The sequence below is a fragment of the Ixodes scapularis genome, unplaced genomic scaffold, assembly GCF_016920785.2.
Source record: "Ixodes scapularis isolate PalLabHiFi unplaced genomic scaffold, ASM1692078v2 PGA_scaffold12__126_contigs__length_90152505, whole genome shotgun sequence".
In the NCBI taxonomy this organism is placed as follows: Eukaryota; Metazoa; Arthropoda; class Arachnida; order Ixodida; family Ixodidae; genus Ixodes; species Ixodes scapularis.
In genome coordinates, this window is record NW_024609838.1 from 55977162 (window position 1) to 55995258 (window position 18097).

The window sequence follows — 18097 nt, forward strand, 5'->3', positions numbered from 1 at the left end:
ACGTGCAAGCGATTAAATGCTTACAAATCTTTAAATGCCCTTAACCATCCATTAACATTACCCGGAACTAGCCAAAAAGCCCAGAAGCCGTCAATCAAAGCAGCGAGCACAAAGAGCGTTATCGTTGTCTCGCACATATATAGGTTAAACGTTTGATGTTTGCATGGAAGCTGAATCGCAGGTAGGCGATTTCAACGGGAAAAAGACTGACCGATGGCAATCGCTTATCGTTGCCAGAAACAGACGCATGAGTGCGAAAAGGCGCAGTTGTTTTTGTGAGGCTAGAACGTGAATAGCACACACAGATCCGTAGGAAATACCTGAGAACTGATCTCTAGAAGTACAGAATGGGCTCACTGCTTCTCTTTTCGGCCAATGAGTGAAGTTTGTTTAAATGTAAAACTCAGCGATGAGAGCGACCGCACCGACCGATTGTCGTCGCTTGGCCTGTCCCTCTTCAAATCGCGTACATGCAGTTCGTGCTTTATGACTTGGTTGCCTTTAGGATCAGGTAGTCCTGGACACTGGTCATATTTCCTTGCAGCCACATCTTTCTGTCACCTAGCAAAAACAACATGCTACGTTGCCGTACACGTTTCCTCATTCTCCTCGTATCGTGTGCGTGCCCGGAGAGGTGATGAAGATGACGTTGTAATACCTGTGTTAGACGGCGTTCTAAAGATCCTTTTTGCAAAGCTCCTTTATAAAATCGGCCAATCTGCTCATGATATTGAGGGCGCACATGCCCTATGGCGTGCTTTTGTTTGCCGATTTTGCAAAGCAGCTTAGTGAAAACGATCCTTAGAACGCCGTCTAACACAGATATTACACTGCCAAACATGTAGAAGAATTGTCCGATAGTCAAAGAGGTATGGCCATAGGACCACGACTGTTTCCTACCATGGACCTGAATGTGGTGCTGTTTCCAGAATGTACTGCCGCAAGCCGCGAGTGGATACATGCTATGTTCTTCCAAAAAGCCCAAAGAAATGTAACTTGCAGCTTCATCGTAACACTGGATTGCTCTCAGCACTCCGCCGTCTCATGAACTCGTAGGATTTGCCGGCAGTGAAAGAGCCTATTTACATGAAAGACAAGCATCATAACAAGAAGCGCAACCAGGGAAGTGGAGGCCAGGCGACTGTCCTAGAATCCCACAACTAAAGCACATATCTCCGCATAAAGCACCAAAGCCGTAGAAGGTCATGACTAGGGTCCCGTGCTTTCGGTATTTATTGTTCTCCAAATTCGTGGATAATTTATCGTTGTTTATATATCCCCTTCGAATCGGTGTTTTGGGTGGCTAAATTCAGTGCTGGAAACAAATTGGTGTTGATCGGGCTTGCCTTGTAAAGTGACCGTATAATTACAAGAGAAAATATTAAATATTGTAATTTATAGTTTATAAATTATAATATTTTCTCCAATAATGCTGGTAAAGATGAGAGAAAAGAACACAGAGCATCCAATGTGGTTTCGATAGAAAGGAAAAGCCCTAAGGACGGTTAAGTGTGGCTGTTTTCCGGTTCAACGAGAAAGAAAAAAAGTATGGTGGAAGACTTTTTCGCGTGACGCAGACGTTTTTTTTTTTTGTTGTTGTTTTTTCTTTTAAGGATATCTTAAGTTTTGTCTTTTTCGGTTTTCACCAGTTCAGAGAAAACTGCCAAAGTGGTTAATCATCTGCGTTTATCGGCATATACCGAAGACACGAAACCCTGGTTATGATACACAACACTCGCATGAGTAAAGAGATACATAAAAAAATGCGAACACCCACGCAATCGTGGCACCGTCCAATCCACCCGTCAACATGTAACCCAATGTTTCGCTGGCCATCTCAGTGCGGCACAGCAAGAATCTAGTTTTTGCGGATCAGAGTGGAACGACGTCATTTAACCGCCCTGCGATGATGCCAGTGGCGGTTGCTACGGTAATGCTGCCCGTCAGCGCGATTTTGCTAGCATTTTGCTTCCATCTGTCTTCATCATTAATTAGCTCTACTGCAGGCCTGGAGCTAAATATTTGTCATTCATAACGGGGAAACATAAACTCAAATGTCACAGCCTTGCTTGTGTTTCGCTGACTCGTAATGTGCCGCCCCCCCCCCCCCCCCCCAAAAAAAAAGAGTGCTTTATGTATTGATGTACTTTCATCTGGTAAAATCAGTAATTAGATGCTTCTTGTGGCTGGGTTTGTAAAAAGAACTACTACGTCGCGTGGTTCTACATAGAAAAACACATTATAAGTGTGGAGTCATCAAAATGACTGCGAGGCACCAATTATTGCCTGTGGACCAAAGACCTGGCTGGTCCTAAACTCCTGGATGCTGCTAGAAGGCATTGGAGCCCAGCAAGAACTGGGAGATTTTTCCACTTATAATAACGGGCGGAGCAAGTAAGTACATATTGTAGAAATTCATTCCAGTGTAGTCAAAAATGTGGCAGAGATATCTCTCTGCATTCTTCAAAGGTTCTGTCACTGATCTCTGATGATTTTTGGGATCTGCGTCCTCGTTCCATGAATTCGAGCCCACGATCGACTATCAAAACCTCGTTCTAGCGTGAATTGTCTGGAGTGTTCGTAATGCCGGGGGATATACAACTTTTCATGAAACACTTGACCCCAGGGGCTACAAACCTTTTTCGAGCCCAGTCACTGGATTTGAGGCTAGACTCTCACCAGCATCTCTGCTAACCCTAACGTAGTGCACTCTGATTTCGATAGGCCCAGCCTGTGTAGGCACAGTTTCAAACACCGCTGGAGGATAAATTATTGTATTTCCTGTCTGTATTTTGTCTTTCATGGTCTATGGATTATCCCGAGGACATTCGGAAAGTATTGTACCACAAATGAAAAGCCAGAAAAAGCAAAAAAGAACTGTAAACTATTTTTGTTGTGTACACACGTGACAGAACGAATGCAACTGAAATGTTAGTTGTCCTTTTTTACTTTTAGATTTGACGGCGCTGCCCGATTAGCAGTGTGTGAAATGACAGAGTGCTTATTTGTCAAAAAAATTTACAAGACAATATAGATAAATGACGTGCATTTACACGCTCACAAATAACGTGTTTACCGATGGAGAACATTCAAACAACACATGGTATGTACCACACGATGCAGCGTTATCAGAAAATAATTTATTTGAAAAAATGTCTCAAATTAGTCACAGCCGACGACAGTCACATCTTGACGATCGGACAGAAACCAAGATGCCTTCATTTTGGATCACGTTTTGGGGAAAGTTTCTTTTTACACACCAGCACCGAGGCAAAGGAACACGGGCATGACTGACTCGAACTGGAACAACTTATTTGTACTCTGATTTAGAAGGACTCTACGCGGATTATCTCAGGGAGTGTGGAGAACAATTTCCATTGTGAGCGAAATCGCGGAGAAGGCCGTTTGACGTCCTTCCCCTCCTTCGTTTACTATTAATGTCAAGCCGAAACACTCGAATGGCAGGCGCTTCTCATTATTTATCGAAGCAAAATATAACACAAAAAGGGTACGCAGCATGAATTAAAAAAAAGTTGAATGCTAAACTACAAAACATAGGTAGAGAATTGCGCTGAGCGGGTTTTCACAGTCCAAGAGAGTCTGTCACGTTGTGCACGTGACCTGGATTCTCCCCATAGACAGTAAAAACAGTGTGATTGCATAAAGAATGTTCTTTGTTCGGCGTAGCGTGTCGGGGGGGCTGATTTTCCTTGCGTCAGCTGTGGAAAGCGTGCCTGCGTGTAGTAAAATTGTAATAAGCATTGAATTTAACCACAAGTGTTGGAAACAATAACTGGACAATAAAACTGTACCTGCTGTTTAAAAATATTTTACTTCTGTTTTCGTGCGTATCTTTATAAGAACCGATACCCTATGATGCTATTAACACAAAGAACTTTGAACTATCTGCCATGAGCTGTGTAAAATGCATGTGCCATGAATGAACGCTATAAAAAAAACTCTAAATTTGAGAATAAAAAAGAAACCTCGGAAAAACGTCGTCCTAATTTAGTACAAAATGCACTCCGAAACACAGAAGTCTAAACATAGCTCACAGTGTTAATGTTGGGCACATGGCAACTGAGAATTAAATGTTGTCTATGTCGTTTTACGGGTGTATGCTTTCATGTTCATACATATGCTGGGTAACCTAATGTGCTTGCTCGAAGGGCAAGAGAGGTTTCCGCACTGTGCATTCACGCAGAAACGCTCAGCGAGACTAATATCCCCATGATTTGCAGCATCGGATCCGATGAGGGAAATGCCAATGTATTCCGTCAAGGATCAATGTAGCGCCAGCAGCGATTTGGACACCATTCTTTTTTTGGAGTCTCAATCCGTACTAACCCTAACTCGGTCTCAGTCCGTACTAACCGTAACTACTGAGACCGCACATATGCTGCAGAGGCCACTTTTTGGTTCTGCCTTTAAATTTTAAAGTAAAGAACCCCATCATAATCAGCGTCACTGTATTGTGTCCTAGATCATTTTTGGTCACTGATACACGCACGCTGTTGAGTATTTGGCAGCGTACACATATTCAGTCTGGCCAAAAGGTTTTTTTTTTTTTTTTATGAACGCGTGCGGATGGCGCAAGAGCTGCTGAGCTGTGCACTGATTCTTTAAAATGTTTCTCAAAATGATGTAGGCTAATTGCATACCTTGGACATTATTAAACCTTAGTGTGGTATAAAAACTGTTGGTAGCATTTGCAACCAGTGTATTTCTTTTCTCTATCCCCAGCTTTAAAGTGACTTCAAAGGGCTCAAGCCTCAAGGCCGATGCAGAAGGTCCGACAAGCAAAAGCTGCAACACGAACGGGAGGCCGTGAGGCTCCACCTGCAATGCGGAAGAGAGGCCGAGATTCTCCAGCCTCGGCCCCAGCTCGGAAGGAAAGCCGTGAGGCCCCAGCCTCAACTGCGAAACAAGGCCGAGAGCCTCCGACACTCGGGGCATCAGCGGGAACCAGAAAACGCCATTAAGCTCAGCCGAAAAGATTTGGGGGTTTTGCTATGAATGGTAAGCTGTGGACTGGAAAACAGATACAATACTCTGCCCTGCAAGCATTGCGCATCAGTTACTCTGCCAGTGTGTAGCTCGGTGTGTTTCGCTGGATAAAATAATGCTGGCATTACCGGACACTGCGCCAGAGTTTTACAATAGCGTTTGTCCATCTGATTTCAAAACACCTAAAATGCAAAGCTCAAACAAGATGTGATCAGAGATGTTATTGGGCATGCGAAATGTTTTAGCCTCAATACAAAAGCAACAATTTCGACTTAAATAAGTTTTAAAATTTGTTTGGATAGGCAGGTACGATGGGAGCTGGCATGTTTCTTAAAGTTATCCTTGTACGGGCACTCTCGCACTGGTTTGCACCGATACATTTTTGGCTGTTTTGCCTGCCTTGCTGCATCTTCAAAGCAGTTTGTTGTGCACACCTCTTGGACTAGAACCCTGTAGGGGTGCCACGCCGTTCAGTCATAAAAACTCGAATTGCGTTGCTGTATGAGCACCGCGTTCCAGCGTTTGCATGCTTCAGTTCTGCATGTTGGTACTCGCAGCGTCGTGCACAGGTGACAGTGGTGACATGCGCGTAATATCTAGCAAGCCCGGCAAGCCAGATGCATACTGATAGCGCTGCCAGCAAGAATTACCTGTCCACCTTTACATAGATCAATCCTATCTGCACCTGCGCGCGGGTCAAGGCCAAAACTGCTTTGCTTCACTTTACGTCTGAGCGCAGCGGACGCTACGAGACAACAGGGCCAATCAAGCAGTGACAAAGGAGCAATGTCGCAGTGCAATTTTCGCGCCTGATTGGATGGCGACTTACTTTATGACGCACATTCGGCGCTCTTTGATTGGCCCTGTCGTCTCATAGCGTCCGTTGCGCCATACTTAAAGTGGAACGGAGTGTTTAGGCGTAGAACGTGCATCAGTACAAACAGCGGAGCGGACAGAACCGATGTTGCTTTCAGTTTCCTGCGCTTGGTACAGCTATTGGGTTGGCGCCCGATATTGTTCGGCTCGCTCGCAAAGCATCGGCAGAATTGGAGGCTCCCCCTATTGAAAATCGCTCTGATGGGACTTCAGGATTTTTTTAAAGGGTGTGAAAGGGACTTCAGGAATTTCTGAGATGTTTGACGGGGGCACCGATATTTCCTGGTGGGTTCACTGGCCCCGTCAGAGGCTCTCCTGAAATGTCTAAAGTCCTCTTTACGATGCCTTGAAATGTCTGAAAGCCTGTCAAGAACTTTTCTAATGGGGTCGGGAAAACCTTCAGGCCTCTTGATATGTCTGTGTGGGCAACGGCCCAGGTGGAAAAAACACATTTCGCTGAATTAATGAACATAGCTGCTTATTGTACGCTACGGGGGAAAAAAATAAGTATTTGGAGAATGCCGATCGTGTGTGAGTACGGTCAGATTTTTATTACTGCTCTTCTATCAAATACGAGTGGGCTCCTGGACCCGTCTGTCACTGCCCGGGTGTTCGGTCGCGAAAGAGCTACTGAGGGCGACCGCCCATGTGGAGAATTGACGAGCCGCGGGCCGAGTGGTGTTGGCCGAGCGGCGTTTTGAGGCGAACGCAATCCTGTCCGCTCGAGGCAAAATACATGCAACCATCTATAAAAAAAAAAAGAACAAGCCGAGAGCAGTGCGCGCTTTCCAGGAACAGGGACGCACGCGGGAGCGACTCGTTCCGGAAACCGGTCTTCCACGGGGGACTGTCCCCAAAAAGCAATCGCCTCTCTCCGCCCGGCGATGGGGAGAGGGTGCAGGGCTGCCAGGCCAGCGGTCGGGGGGAGGAGGGTGGTGTGTGCAAGCGGGGGAGGCCATAGCCATTTTCTCTCTGCTCGTGTGCGGTTCCGGTTATCCCACGAGCCTGGATGTTTGGAGCGGACCAATTTCCTCTAGGAAGGTGAGCATGCATGGTTTTGAGGGCTCGCCCCTTGGTCTGTTCTGATCCGTGCAGTTTCTTTCTTGGTACCGCAGGTGAACCATAGTGCGGCGCAGGCCGCCTTCAGCACCGCTCGAGCGCCTTTGTGTTCAGCGCACTCAAGGAGATGGTGGCCGGTGTCGGCTTACTCGCTGCAAAGCCTGGCAGTCGGGGTCAGCGTCCCACCGCATGTTGTGCCTGCGCACCGGGATTATGGCACTGTGGGTGTTGAGACGGTGGATGACGGCCGCTGTCCGGACTTGTTCCTTGCGCCTCTTCGTCCGTCCGACTTCAGACCAGCGAGCGAAAAATACGCCGAAGACTCCGGCGCGATGTCATCATGGACGAAACCGTGACTGTGCTCGGGATTTCTCAACGGCGGCGGGTGCTGCTTACGAGTTTGTGGTTTTCGCTAAACGTGCTTACTGAGACTGTGTATGTGTCCGTGAGGTGCACCTGCTCGGTTTTATTAGCTGAACTACCGTACATCAGGAATATACCCAGCGGCATTGTGAGTACTTTGAAAGGTATTTTTCTTTGTGATAAGGATGTCAGTTGTCCCTGTTTGATGTGATCCCTTTCGTCTACAGTTCCTTGCGCCGGGTTTGAACAAGCGTTGCTTTTTGAGTTATAATATGCATGTAAAACTAAATGTCGGCAATAAATTTTCAGTGTTTTGACCTGCATTTTTGTCTATGGTTCACAGTCATTTGGGCGTCTAAAGGGTTGATGGGCTAAAGGGCCTGACGGGTTAAAGGGCTGTGGGGCTAAAGGGGTTTTCTATGGGGTATCCTTGAAGGGTTTTTCTGTGGGGTATTTTTGAAGGGTTTTGAAGGCCTCTGAGGTCCCATAATCCTTCAAGGCTGACGGGCCCTTTAGAAATATTTTCAATAGGGCCGCTACTGAGCCCCGAAGTGCTCCTAGTGACGATGCTATGAGTGTAGGAAAGTTGCTGAGATTTATTAAAGAGGGCGGAGTAGAAGCATTCAATATAACAGACTGATTTGTGTTTGCATCAAAAATATACGCTTGGAAAAAAAGCCCTCCCTGTTTGCCTTTGTGCTGTTAGATTTTTGGTTTGCAGCCTGCAATGCGAGCTCAGTCTTCGTACTTTGCCAGCTGATCTTCGGAGGTAATTCGTTTATTAAGTTGCGGTTTTTTGTATTTTTCTTTAGTCAAAATTGTGTGTAGTTACAGGACTCTAAGCGGTAGCACTAAAGGTTGTGCTCCAAGTCCAAGAACAGAACGTAGAAAATTTTAGAACAAAGCAGTTTGATAATTAGACAATGTTATGCCGTCCAGGCGATGATTGAAGCCCCGGAAGAGGGTCCACGGCAGCCAAATCAGCCTCCCCCACCTGTGCTGCCAAGGCTACCGTTAGAAAACCTGACGGAGTTTGAGGCAGTCGAGGGCTCTCTACAACGTGCTGTCCCGAGAATTGCCTTGGTAAGTATACTTCTGGCGTATTTTATGTGAAAATTTTGCAGCCTCCCGGATAGACTAGAAGTTTGCTGAAACCTTTTTAATAAGCCCATTGTATGAATGTAGAATCCAGAAAGGTTACAGAACTGGCAGTGCTCTTGAGCCATAATATATGAGGCAGGAAAGAGCTGTCATACAACAATTAATTTAGTGTGGACGTCAATCGGCTTGCACCTCAAAAGCTAGAAATTACAGTGGAATATCGGTAGTTAAAACTCCTAATTGTGACTTGCGAACTATTGGAAGCAATGGGTTCCATAATATATGTATTAGTATCAGAGAGATCTCAAAATAATTCAAGGCACAAAAATGAACGATGTTTAACTCATAGAAGGTACTTTCTAGCACGAACTCATAAACCAATTGTGTGAGGACAGGAAAAACTAGCAGCAGCCGAAAATTTGCCGATTGCAAAAATACCTAGGAAGTTGCTCAGAGTTTCTTGTCGAATGTTGCTCAAGTGTGCGACGATATCTGCCTGCCTTTCTGCGATGGCCGGTTGGCATTAGCTCACTTTCTTGCAGGACGAGTATTTCTTGCTTGATTCTATCGTTCATTCGCTCCATGTGAAAGGCAAAGCCTACTTTCAACACCCAATCGAATCAATGGGCTCCATTGCGGATTGCCGCACGTCGCACAGAACACAATATTTGCGAAATAAAAATAAAACAAAATTGGGGAATAATTGTGATAATGAATAATTGTGATGAACAGTGAAAGAGAGCCATATCGTGGAATCACCTAGAGAAATAGCTTGGCAACAAACAAGAAGGCCGCCGCACAATTCAAATGCTTACCACAAAAAATTCAAAAATATTGCTTTTTATTTTTGCTTGCTCGCTAATATTATCTCTAAAAAAACAAACCTTCAGCCTTTAACCTGTCTAAAACATTACTTGTGAACATGCATGCACTCTTCTTATCAGATGTGCATGGTATCTCATTTAACTATAAAATAATGAACAAGTCAAAAGTTTCAGCCTCCAATACATTAATCTGTAATAAACCAGTTGTCGTAACCACCAAAAACAAGTTTCTGATGTTGGAGTGAAGTCTGCAGCGATGTGAAGTGTCCAATGTCCTACTGTACTCTCTCTGACATTATGTAGCACATTAGCACCATAACAAACTTCACATTCAAACAAAAAAAAATCATGCTCTTTAATTTCGGTTCAACTAGATTCCAATGCACTGCTTGAATTTAGGGTTTTAAAAACAAGTTCCCCTCTGCAGCTACATTTGTTAATGATCACACATTTATTTTGCGTCAAGTACTCTATATGTGTCATAGTTGTGTTCAAGACAGCTGGGCATTGTAGCATTGAGCAGTTTTTTGTTTCGGCATTCACATCTGCATCACTCAAAAATCCTATGGTCAGACGAAAAATTATACCTAGCAATATACAGCTGAGCTGAAAATTTGAGAGACATGGTAGAAAAAATACAGATAACTATCTAAATAGCGCCAAGATCACTGACCTGCGACACACACAAAATGGAGGCGGAACCAAAAACATAAACATTTAAAATCGCCTCCTGTCTCTTACAGATTCATAAACTTAAGCCTTACCAGGATTGACCAACAAAAAGTTTGCCGAGCACCACACGTGCCGTCAGCGAGTGACCAAATATTAAAATGAAGGTTAATATCATCAGAATAACAACCCAGATGCATTTACGCACACTTCAGCATCAACAAAGATATTGAAATAAAAAAAAAACACTCGGCATTCTTTTTTTCTGCCCGAAAGGGTCAGGCATTTCTTCAAAAAATATGGTAAAAATATTGTCGAGCAATATTTATTCCGCAAAAGAATTTTGAGTTTTATGAGCTAAACCTAAAATTAGTTATTTTTGGGCGCCACGCCGTACTGTACCGCTATTTCTAACTAAAGTCGCTGACTCTAAGGCGGTTACTGTCTCAAATGTTAATATATAAATCGTCGTTTGGTATCGCGGTAGCCTTCTGATGAACTATTTTTGTGTTTACAAAACAAAGAAAAAAATTAAATAAAGCTATTCTTGTATGCGAGTGTGATCTCAGTGTAATGGCTGTATTGATGGTAATTTGTTTCGCGAATAACTAAAAATGTGGTTAGCGGAATATATAGTGCATGCAAATAATATTGTTCTACCATAATTTATTTTAAGAAATGCCTGACGTGTTGTGGAACTAAGAATAAGATAAAATACCGGGCAAGCACCAACTCAAACTTTGGAGATAATCACCAAAAATATAGGATGTCTCCTTGTCCGGCCACAGATTTACATGTCAATGTACTGTGCATATTTTCTCAGATCTTACGAATTTGTGGATGGGCTTCTAGGGTAGAATGGGCGGATGCGCAATATTTTTTTTCATTATCCCTCTAATGTTTTTTTTTTTTTCATTGTCCCTTTATTAAATATAAGGAACTATATTGTTCCAGGTTAGAACCTCGGGGGACACCAAAATAAAAAAAAAAAAAAACATTTCAAAATCACACACTGCTTTTACGGTCAGTGAGATAACACTGAAACCAGACGAGTGCAGGAGAAACACCACAGCAATATAGCTTGTAACGAATATATTCTAGGTTTACGCTCTGTCGAAGAGCGAGTGGGTGTCGTTGTTAGAATAATGGCCGATAACTTTAGAAGAAAACAAAAACTGTATTTACACTGATAAAATAAACGTGTAAATATTTATAGTTGCAGATTCTAAGTCAGTTCATGTCGTTCGCCTTGTTCGATCCGTCCTGGTCGATCCGATTGCTTGGCTTCCGCTGGCGTTCAGGTCGTTAAGTTGACTGTTTGACGTCAGACTGGGTTCCGTTCATTTTGTTCACTGTGTGGCGTTCAGCTGGCGTTGCGTTCGCTGTGACTCTGGCGTTCCGAACGTTCCGTTCACGATCAGTCTAGTGTTCAGCCCGTTCATCATCACTGCCAGTCCTCGATCTTCTTCTTTCTCGCTTGCTTTTCGTGTCGCCGAAATTTCGTTTTTTTTTTTCTTTTCCTTTTCAAACACAGCCACGCGCTGTCAGCCGAAAGCTGAGCTGGTTTGACCCGCGAAGGCCGCGATTGCGGTGTCACGGCTGAAGTGTAAATGAACGTTGTTTGTGGTCACTTTGCCCATCGTATATAGTTTGATTATTTTGTGACACGCTCCCGCCCCACGGAGCCAACAAAGCTTGGCACTCTTCAGTCAGTGAGTTCTATATGGTACAACACTTGGACGGGACGTCTCAGGGTTGCGCTATTGGGCATTCGCACCAAGCCCGAACGCACTTGGTTCTCTGTGTCTGTCTGAACCCTTTCAATCCTTTCCATCCTCCACATGAGCCGTGTTATTTTCCTCCAGTCCCGATCTTTGCTTCGGTCACAGTCTGTGCTTCGATCCTGCCATTGATAATTCCTTGATTGTCAGAATCAGCAGCGCGGTGCACTTGTCCGTTCAAGCAGAGTGTCCGTAACATGCGATCTGAGCCCAGTTCCCTTCCTTGTGCTCCCGAAGGAGGAGGCTACGCAGTTGCGACGTCATCAAATCTCAGTTCTCCTTCAATTGCCTGTCCACGGCTTTTGAAGCCTCCGAACTTCCGACGATTCATTGTCCCAGACGACCCGCCTGGTCTGGCTTGGTGCGTGGCACCTGCACCTTTACCATAGCAGATGCCTTGCTATTGTGCTTCAGGAGCTTGATAGGCGGCTTCTCCGCGATGTTCGCGATTTCGTGCTTTGGCGACTCAGTTTTTTGGACAGTATTCCGTTGGTCACGTTTCTTGGCTGGAGGGTTGTCCGTTCCGTCGTGGATTCGGTCAATGCTCATTTCCGCAACTTTTTTTGACTTCTTAGATTTTGACTTCCCAGCATCGTCCTTTATTTCGAGTGCCTCGCCCTTGCCCACGCCTTCGTTTGCCTTCGTCTTCTTTTGCCTCCTTGCCTTTTCGTTAACACTATTTCAAATCCCTTTACTGTTGTCTACTTGCAAGTCAGCTGCTTCATCGTTCCCAGTCTCGCCGATGTCACTTTCTAAAATTTCCCCTTTTTTTCTACGCCGAGACCTGCTCCGTTTGGTAGGGTTCGTAGTTTCTAGAGCTACCTTTTCTCTATCTAGTTTTTCGTTGCGGCATTCGTCGCCTAGTGCATTCCTTTCATGTTTCCGCCGTTTGCACCCTTCAACCTTCATCTCCACGGGACCTTGCTTGTAAGAGGTCTCTTTCGTGGCCACTACTTCCAATGTGTCTTCTTCCTGTAGATTTCTGGACATTATATTTGGCCTTGTCTTTGATGCGGTGCCCTCGTCCTCACTTACACCATATAAATTGGTAGACCTCATGGATCTTTTACTTTTGCCAGCCTTGAAGTCATCCACGCAGCGAGCGAAGTACTCCCGGTAGCTCATGCTGCTGGTGTGCGTGTTGGTATGCTCCTGCGTCGCTACTGGTTTGTCGCTTTGGCATGTTTCACTTGCTTTTGAGCTTCGTGATGCTTGTATGTCTCCGCGTACGCGTTTCATGACTTCAGTAGTTTTCCTTCTTTTTTACGTCCATCTGATGAAGGCCGGTAATAATTCCAAGTTTGCCCTCGCCTGCCAACACGTCGTCTGGGTGTAATCGTATGACGCAAAGCTTCGAGCGCTTCCCGTCCGTCTTGCTGCACGGGCTTTCCTCTGTGATCTCCTTGTACGACGCTTTCTATGTTTTCCCCAAAGTAAGGTTGAGCTGTGACTTAGCTGGGTGGTGACCCTTCGTCTTTGTACAGAGCTGGCCTGTCGTCTCTGTTGATTCTTTTTTGCGTTGACCCGACGTCCGCGAACCTTGAGGTTTTTCGTCCCTCTTTGGCTTTTTCGATCTAGCCCGCCCCTGATATGGCTGATCTCCCTGGGCAGTTTTCTGATAACTCATTCAGCGTGAAGTCCTGACAAGACCTTTCTTACTTTCCTGTGTCGTGGATTGTTTCTAGGACTCCACCGTACTGCTTTTGCCTGATTTGAGCTCCCGGACTGCGCCTCCACTTGCTGGGCTTCGTTCACTTTTGTGCTTCTCGGTCTTGACGTTCGGGCTCCAGCCCGTTCCGAACTGTGCAGGTTGCGCTCGGGGCTCTGTCAATTGGAACAGCTTTGGTCAATTGAGGATATCATAACCTGTTGATTGTAACCTTTTATGTCACGGCTGTTCTTTGGTGCTCTAACTGTAGTCAAAAGATTCAGCTATTCGGTTTTGTTCACCATCATTTCCACAGGTACCGATCGAATGGCGGATTCTATTTTTTCAATTTTTTCTTAAGCTTTGAACTTTCTTACGCACTTCCAGTTTCGAATTCAAGTACTGAAAGGTAAGCGACAATTCGATCTTCAAATTCGCACACGTTAAAGTACTCCTCTTCAAAATCTTCGTCTGTTATCAGCGGCTCGATTTCAGAATTAGTGCGACTGAGCTGGTAATGAATGCTTCTCAGGATTTGTTCACACTTATGGAGTACTTTCTTCGGTATAGTCTGTTGGAAGGCTACGTCTAAATAATTTAAAAACTGCGTCACCTGACTGCGAAGTATGGTTTGTTTCTCCTTGGGTGTTTCCATGTTGGATTTGTTTCTTTGTGTTATTTTAGTAGTCGGTAGTTACAGGATTCTGTTACTTATTATGGCGTGGTTTTCGATTCCGTTGACGGGGATGACGCTTGGGCCGTCCGTTGCGTTTGTTCTTGTTGTGTCATCATGTCCGAATCTAATGTCATGTGTCGGTTAACTGTGACGTCACTCTTTAACCTATAGATAGCGCGGCTGCTATCAGTATAAAAGCAGCCATGAGTGTGCCGACGGGGTTGTTGTATTCTTGGCATCATCGAATAAACATGCAAGCTGCAAGACTGAGTACTTCCCTTGAGGCTAAAACAGTGGCGACGAGTATGAGATAGCCGAGAAGACAGAAGCCAGCACTCTCATCGGCAAAAACTCAAGCGCCTTGACCAAGGACCACGGGATGGCTTCGTGCGGCGGCCGGTTCGAGCAGTTCATAGAAGATGGGGAGGAAGACTTCGAGTCGTACGTCGAGCGGATGGAACACTATCTTCGAGCAACGAAGGTGAGCGACGACTTGAAAGTCTCGGTCTTCGTAACGGCCATCGGGAAGCAAGCGTACCGCACGTTGAAGACGCTGTTAACACCAGTGAAGCCAGAACAAAAGGACTATGCGCATCTGGTCGCGGTCCTCAGGGAGCATTACGCTCCGAAGCCGATGGTAATCGCCGAGCGATTCAAATTCAACCGGAGGGCCCAGCTCGAGAAGGAAACGGTGGCGACATACACGGTTGAGTTAAAAAGGCTCGCGGCCATCTGCGAGTTCGGGCAGTTCCTGGATGAAGCACTCCGGGACCGTTTTGTCGCGGGGCTAAAGAACCAGGCAGCCCAAGCAGAGCTTCTAAAAAAGAAAACTCTAACTTTTTCGGCGGCATGCGACATTGCCAGAAGCATTGAACTCGCACGAGCAGAGACCAAGATATTTCAGCCAGCAGCCTCTGAACAACTAGAGGTGAACGCCGTCCAACGTCTAGGCCCAGACAGGAACGTCGGAGCGGCTACCAGGAAGGCGACGATGGAAGTCAACACTGAGAGGCCCGAGGCGTCAGGCTGTTTCCGCTGCGGAGCACCCCATCACGAGTCAAGTTGCCCGTTTCGGAAGTACAAGTGCCGAGCGTGTAGACGAGTGGGACACTTGGCAAGGGCCTGCAAAGCAACGTCCCGTTTGGTGCAAGCCGTGGACGACAGTAGTGGTGAGGAAAAAGTTTGGCTGTACAACATTGGCTCCTGCAGTGCTAGAAAAGGGGGTTACACTACTGAAGTTCGAGTGGCGGGAACAATGGTGACAATGCAAGTTGATAAAGGAGCCTCGGTTTCCATTGTGCCTGAAGAGGTGTATAAGCAGTACTGGCCTGGATTGTCTCTCTCAAACTGCCGCCTAAAGTTGAAAACTTATGGGGGCGTGCCTTTGGAGGTATTAGGCAAGTTGATTGTACCTGTGGAGCACAATGGGCAGACCATGACGTTGTCGCTTGTAGTGGTTCGCACGCCGCAGAAATGCGAGACTGTGTTAATGGGCCGCGATTGGCTAGAAGCGTTGAGGCTAGACTGGATGAGCGTGTATGGGGTTGGTCTAGACCAAGTGGCAGGGCTGGTTCACCGATTCTCGGAGGTGTTTGAGCCTGAGCTGGGATTAATCGCGGGCAGTCAAGTTAAATTAGTATTGAAGGACGACACGACCCCAGTCTTTTGTAAACAGAACTGTACCATTCGCTTTAAGGGAGTCAGTAGAACAAGAGTTGCATGCACTCGTGAAAACGGGAGTCCTGGTCCCTGTTCAGCAGAGTGAGTGGGCAACACCGTTGGTCGTTGTCCCTAAGCCGAACAACAAATTGAGGTTGTGCGGCGACTATAAAGTGACGCTGAACCCGAATCTCAGAACAGACCACTATCCCTTGCCGGTAATGGAAGACGTGTCTGCAACGCTACACGGGTGCAAATATTTCACGGTACTTGATCTTTCTACAGCGTACCAGCAGCTGCAACTGCACCCGGATTCGCAGTCTCTTGTAACTGTAAACACGCATATGGGCTTGTTTAAGTATACACGCCTTCCATACGGCATCACGAGTGCACCGTCTATTTTTCAGGCTGTAATGGACGAAATATTGAAGGGCCTTGTCAGAGTATCATGCTATCTTGACGATGTGTTGATAGCCGGAGAAACTTCGGAAGAATGTTATCGAAAAGTGGAAAGCGTGCTGACAAGGTTCAAGGAGCGCGGTATCAAAGTAAAAAAAGAAAAATGCAAGTTTCTTCAGACGTCGGTGGCTTACTTGGGCCACGTAATTGATAAACATGGGATTCGGCCTTCCGAGGAAAACCTACGCGCAATCAAAGAGGCGCAAAAACCCCAGAACAAACAAGAGCTGCGAGCGTACCTGGGGCTGCTAAATTTCTACGGGAAATTTGTTCCGAACATGTCAGCAGAGCTGAAGCCACTTCACCAGTTACTAAGTGACAGCACCAGTTGGGATTGGACCGTAGTGGAGGAAAAAGTGTTTCAAGAAACAAAACGGTGGCTAACGCACGAACGAGTGTTGACTTACTACGATCCTGAAAAGGACCTCGGTCTTGTATGTGACGCGTCGGCATACGGCGTCGGCGCGATACTCTTTCATAAAGTTGGTACTGAGGAGAGGCCCATCGCTTTCGCGTCTAGGACGCTCTGCAAGGCGGAGCAAGGCTACGCGCACATTGAAAAAGAGGCGCTTGCAGTGGTTTTTGGTTTAAAAAAATTTCACAAGTTCCTCTTCGGCCAAAAATTTTGCATCTACTCTGACCATCAACCACTGGTGGGAATTCTGGGGCATGGTAAGCCGATTCCTGCAATGTCAGCAGCACGCGTGCAGCGCTGGGCTTTGCTGCTTGCCGCTTCTAACTATGTTTGGGTGTATCGAAAATCCAGTGATATAGGAAATGCCGACGCGCTTTCACGGCTACCGCTGCCAAACAAAGATGAGTCAGAGTGCGTGCAGTTCTTTTCGGCGCTAGACGAAGCTCCACTATCTGCAAAAGAGATAAGACGGGAAACGCGAAGGGATCAGTTGTTGTCGAAAGTGCTGTTCTACGCACAAAACGGCTGGCCTTCGAAAGTTACAGACGATTTGCTAGCGCCTTACTATGTTCGACGTAACGAACTGTCAGTCGATCAAGATTGTGTAACTTGGGGTAATCGCGTAGTGGTTCCGTTGTCACTCAGAAGTAGCGTCTTGACGATGCTGCACGAAGGTCATCCGGGGATGACGCGAATGAAAATGTTGTCCAGATGCCACGTTTGGTGGCCTCGTCTAACACAAGATGTAGAGCAAACAGTGAAACAGTGCGTCACGTGTCAGCTGTCGCAAAATGCTGCGCCCAAGGTACCCTTGTTGTCGTGGGGTTGGCCTAAGCGTAGATGGGAGAGAGTGCATATAGACTATGCGTATCGCGATCAGCAATGGTTTCTTGTGCTGGTGGACGCCCATTCTAAATGGATTGAAGTGTTTGTGATGAACAGTACTAGTAGTGAGAAGACCGTGGAAAAACTGCGCAGTGTGTTTGCGGCATACGGGCTACCGGAAGAGGTAGTGACCGATAATGGGCCTCAATTCACATCAGCAGATTTCGAACTCTTTTTGAGTAGGAATGGCGTCCTACACAGCAAGTCTCCGCCCTACCATCCCGCCTCCAATGGCAGCGCGGAACGCTGCGTACAAACCGTGAAAAAGGCTTTGTTTAAACAAGTGCTGGACGAGCAGAGAAGCGGCCATGCGACGTCTCTGCAACATCGCGTCGATCAGTTCCTATTTAGTTACAGGAACACACCCACCGGGACAACCGATGAAACTCCGGCCCAGCTGTTCCTGTCCTGGAGGCCCAGAACAAGACTGAGTCTGCTGCACCCCGACATAGAGCAATCAATGAAAAAGAGACTCGAGCGAACCAAAGAATACGCAGACCAGCACCGGGGGCCCTGGAGAGAGTTCTCTGAGGGTGACCAAGTTATAATAAAAGGCTTACGGGCCGGAGATTCCAAATGGCTGACGGGCACAATAAGCAAGCGTGTGAGCCCAGCTACGTATGTGGTTTGGGTTGGGGGGGAAGAGCGGTACATTCATGCTGACAACCTGCGGCC

The 18097-nt window shown here is 46.3% G+C and overlaps 1 protein-coding gene across 1 annotated transcript; it reads left to right on the forward strand.

Annotated features, from left to right (window-relative positions):
- Positions 1–14383: 14383 nt before the first annotated feature.
- LOC120837007 lies at positions 14384–17864 on the forward strand. The gene is made up of 2 exons (XM_040206166.2): positions 14384–15173; positions 17774–17864. The coding sequence occupies exons 1-2, from the start codon at positions 14384–14386 to the stop codon at positions 17851–17853; spliced, it is 870 nt and encodes a 289-aa protein (XP_040062100.1). The 3' UTR covers positions 17854–17864.
- Positions 17865–18097: the final 233 nt, after the last annotated feature.

Excerpts from the sequence above, each read along its gene's own strand:
- LOC120837007 (XM_040206166.2), top strand. The coding sequence starts at position 14,384 with ATGGCTTCGTGCGGCGGCCGGTTCGAGCAGTTCATAGAAGATGGGGAG. Across the intron at positions 15,174-17,773 it reads AGCCGTGGACGACAGTAGTG|TTACAGGAACACACCCACCG; the intron begins GTGAGGAAAAAG and ends GTTCCTATTTAG.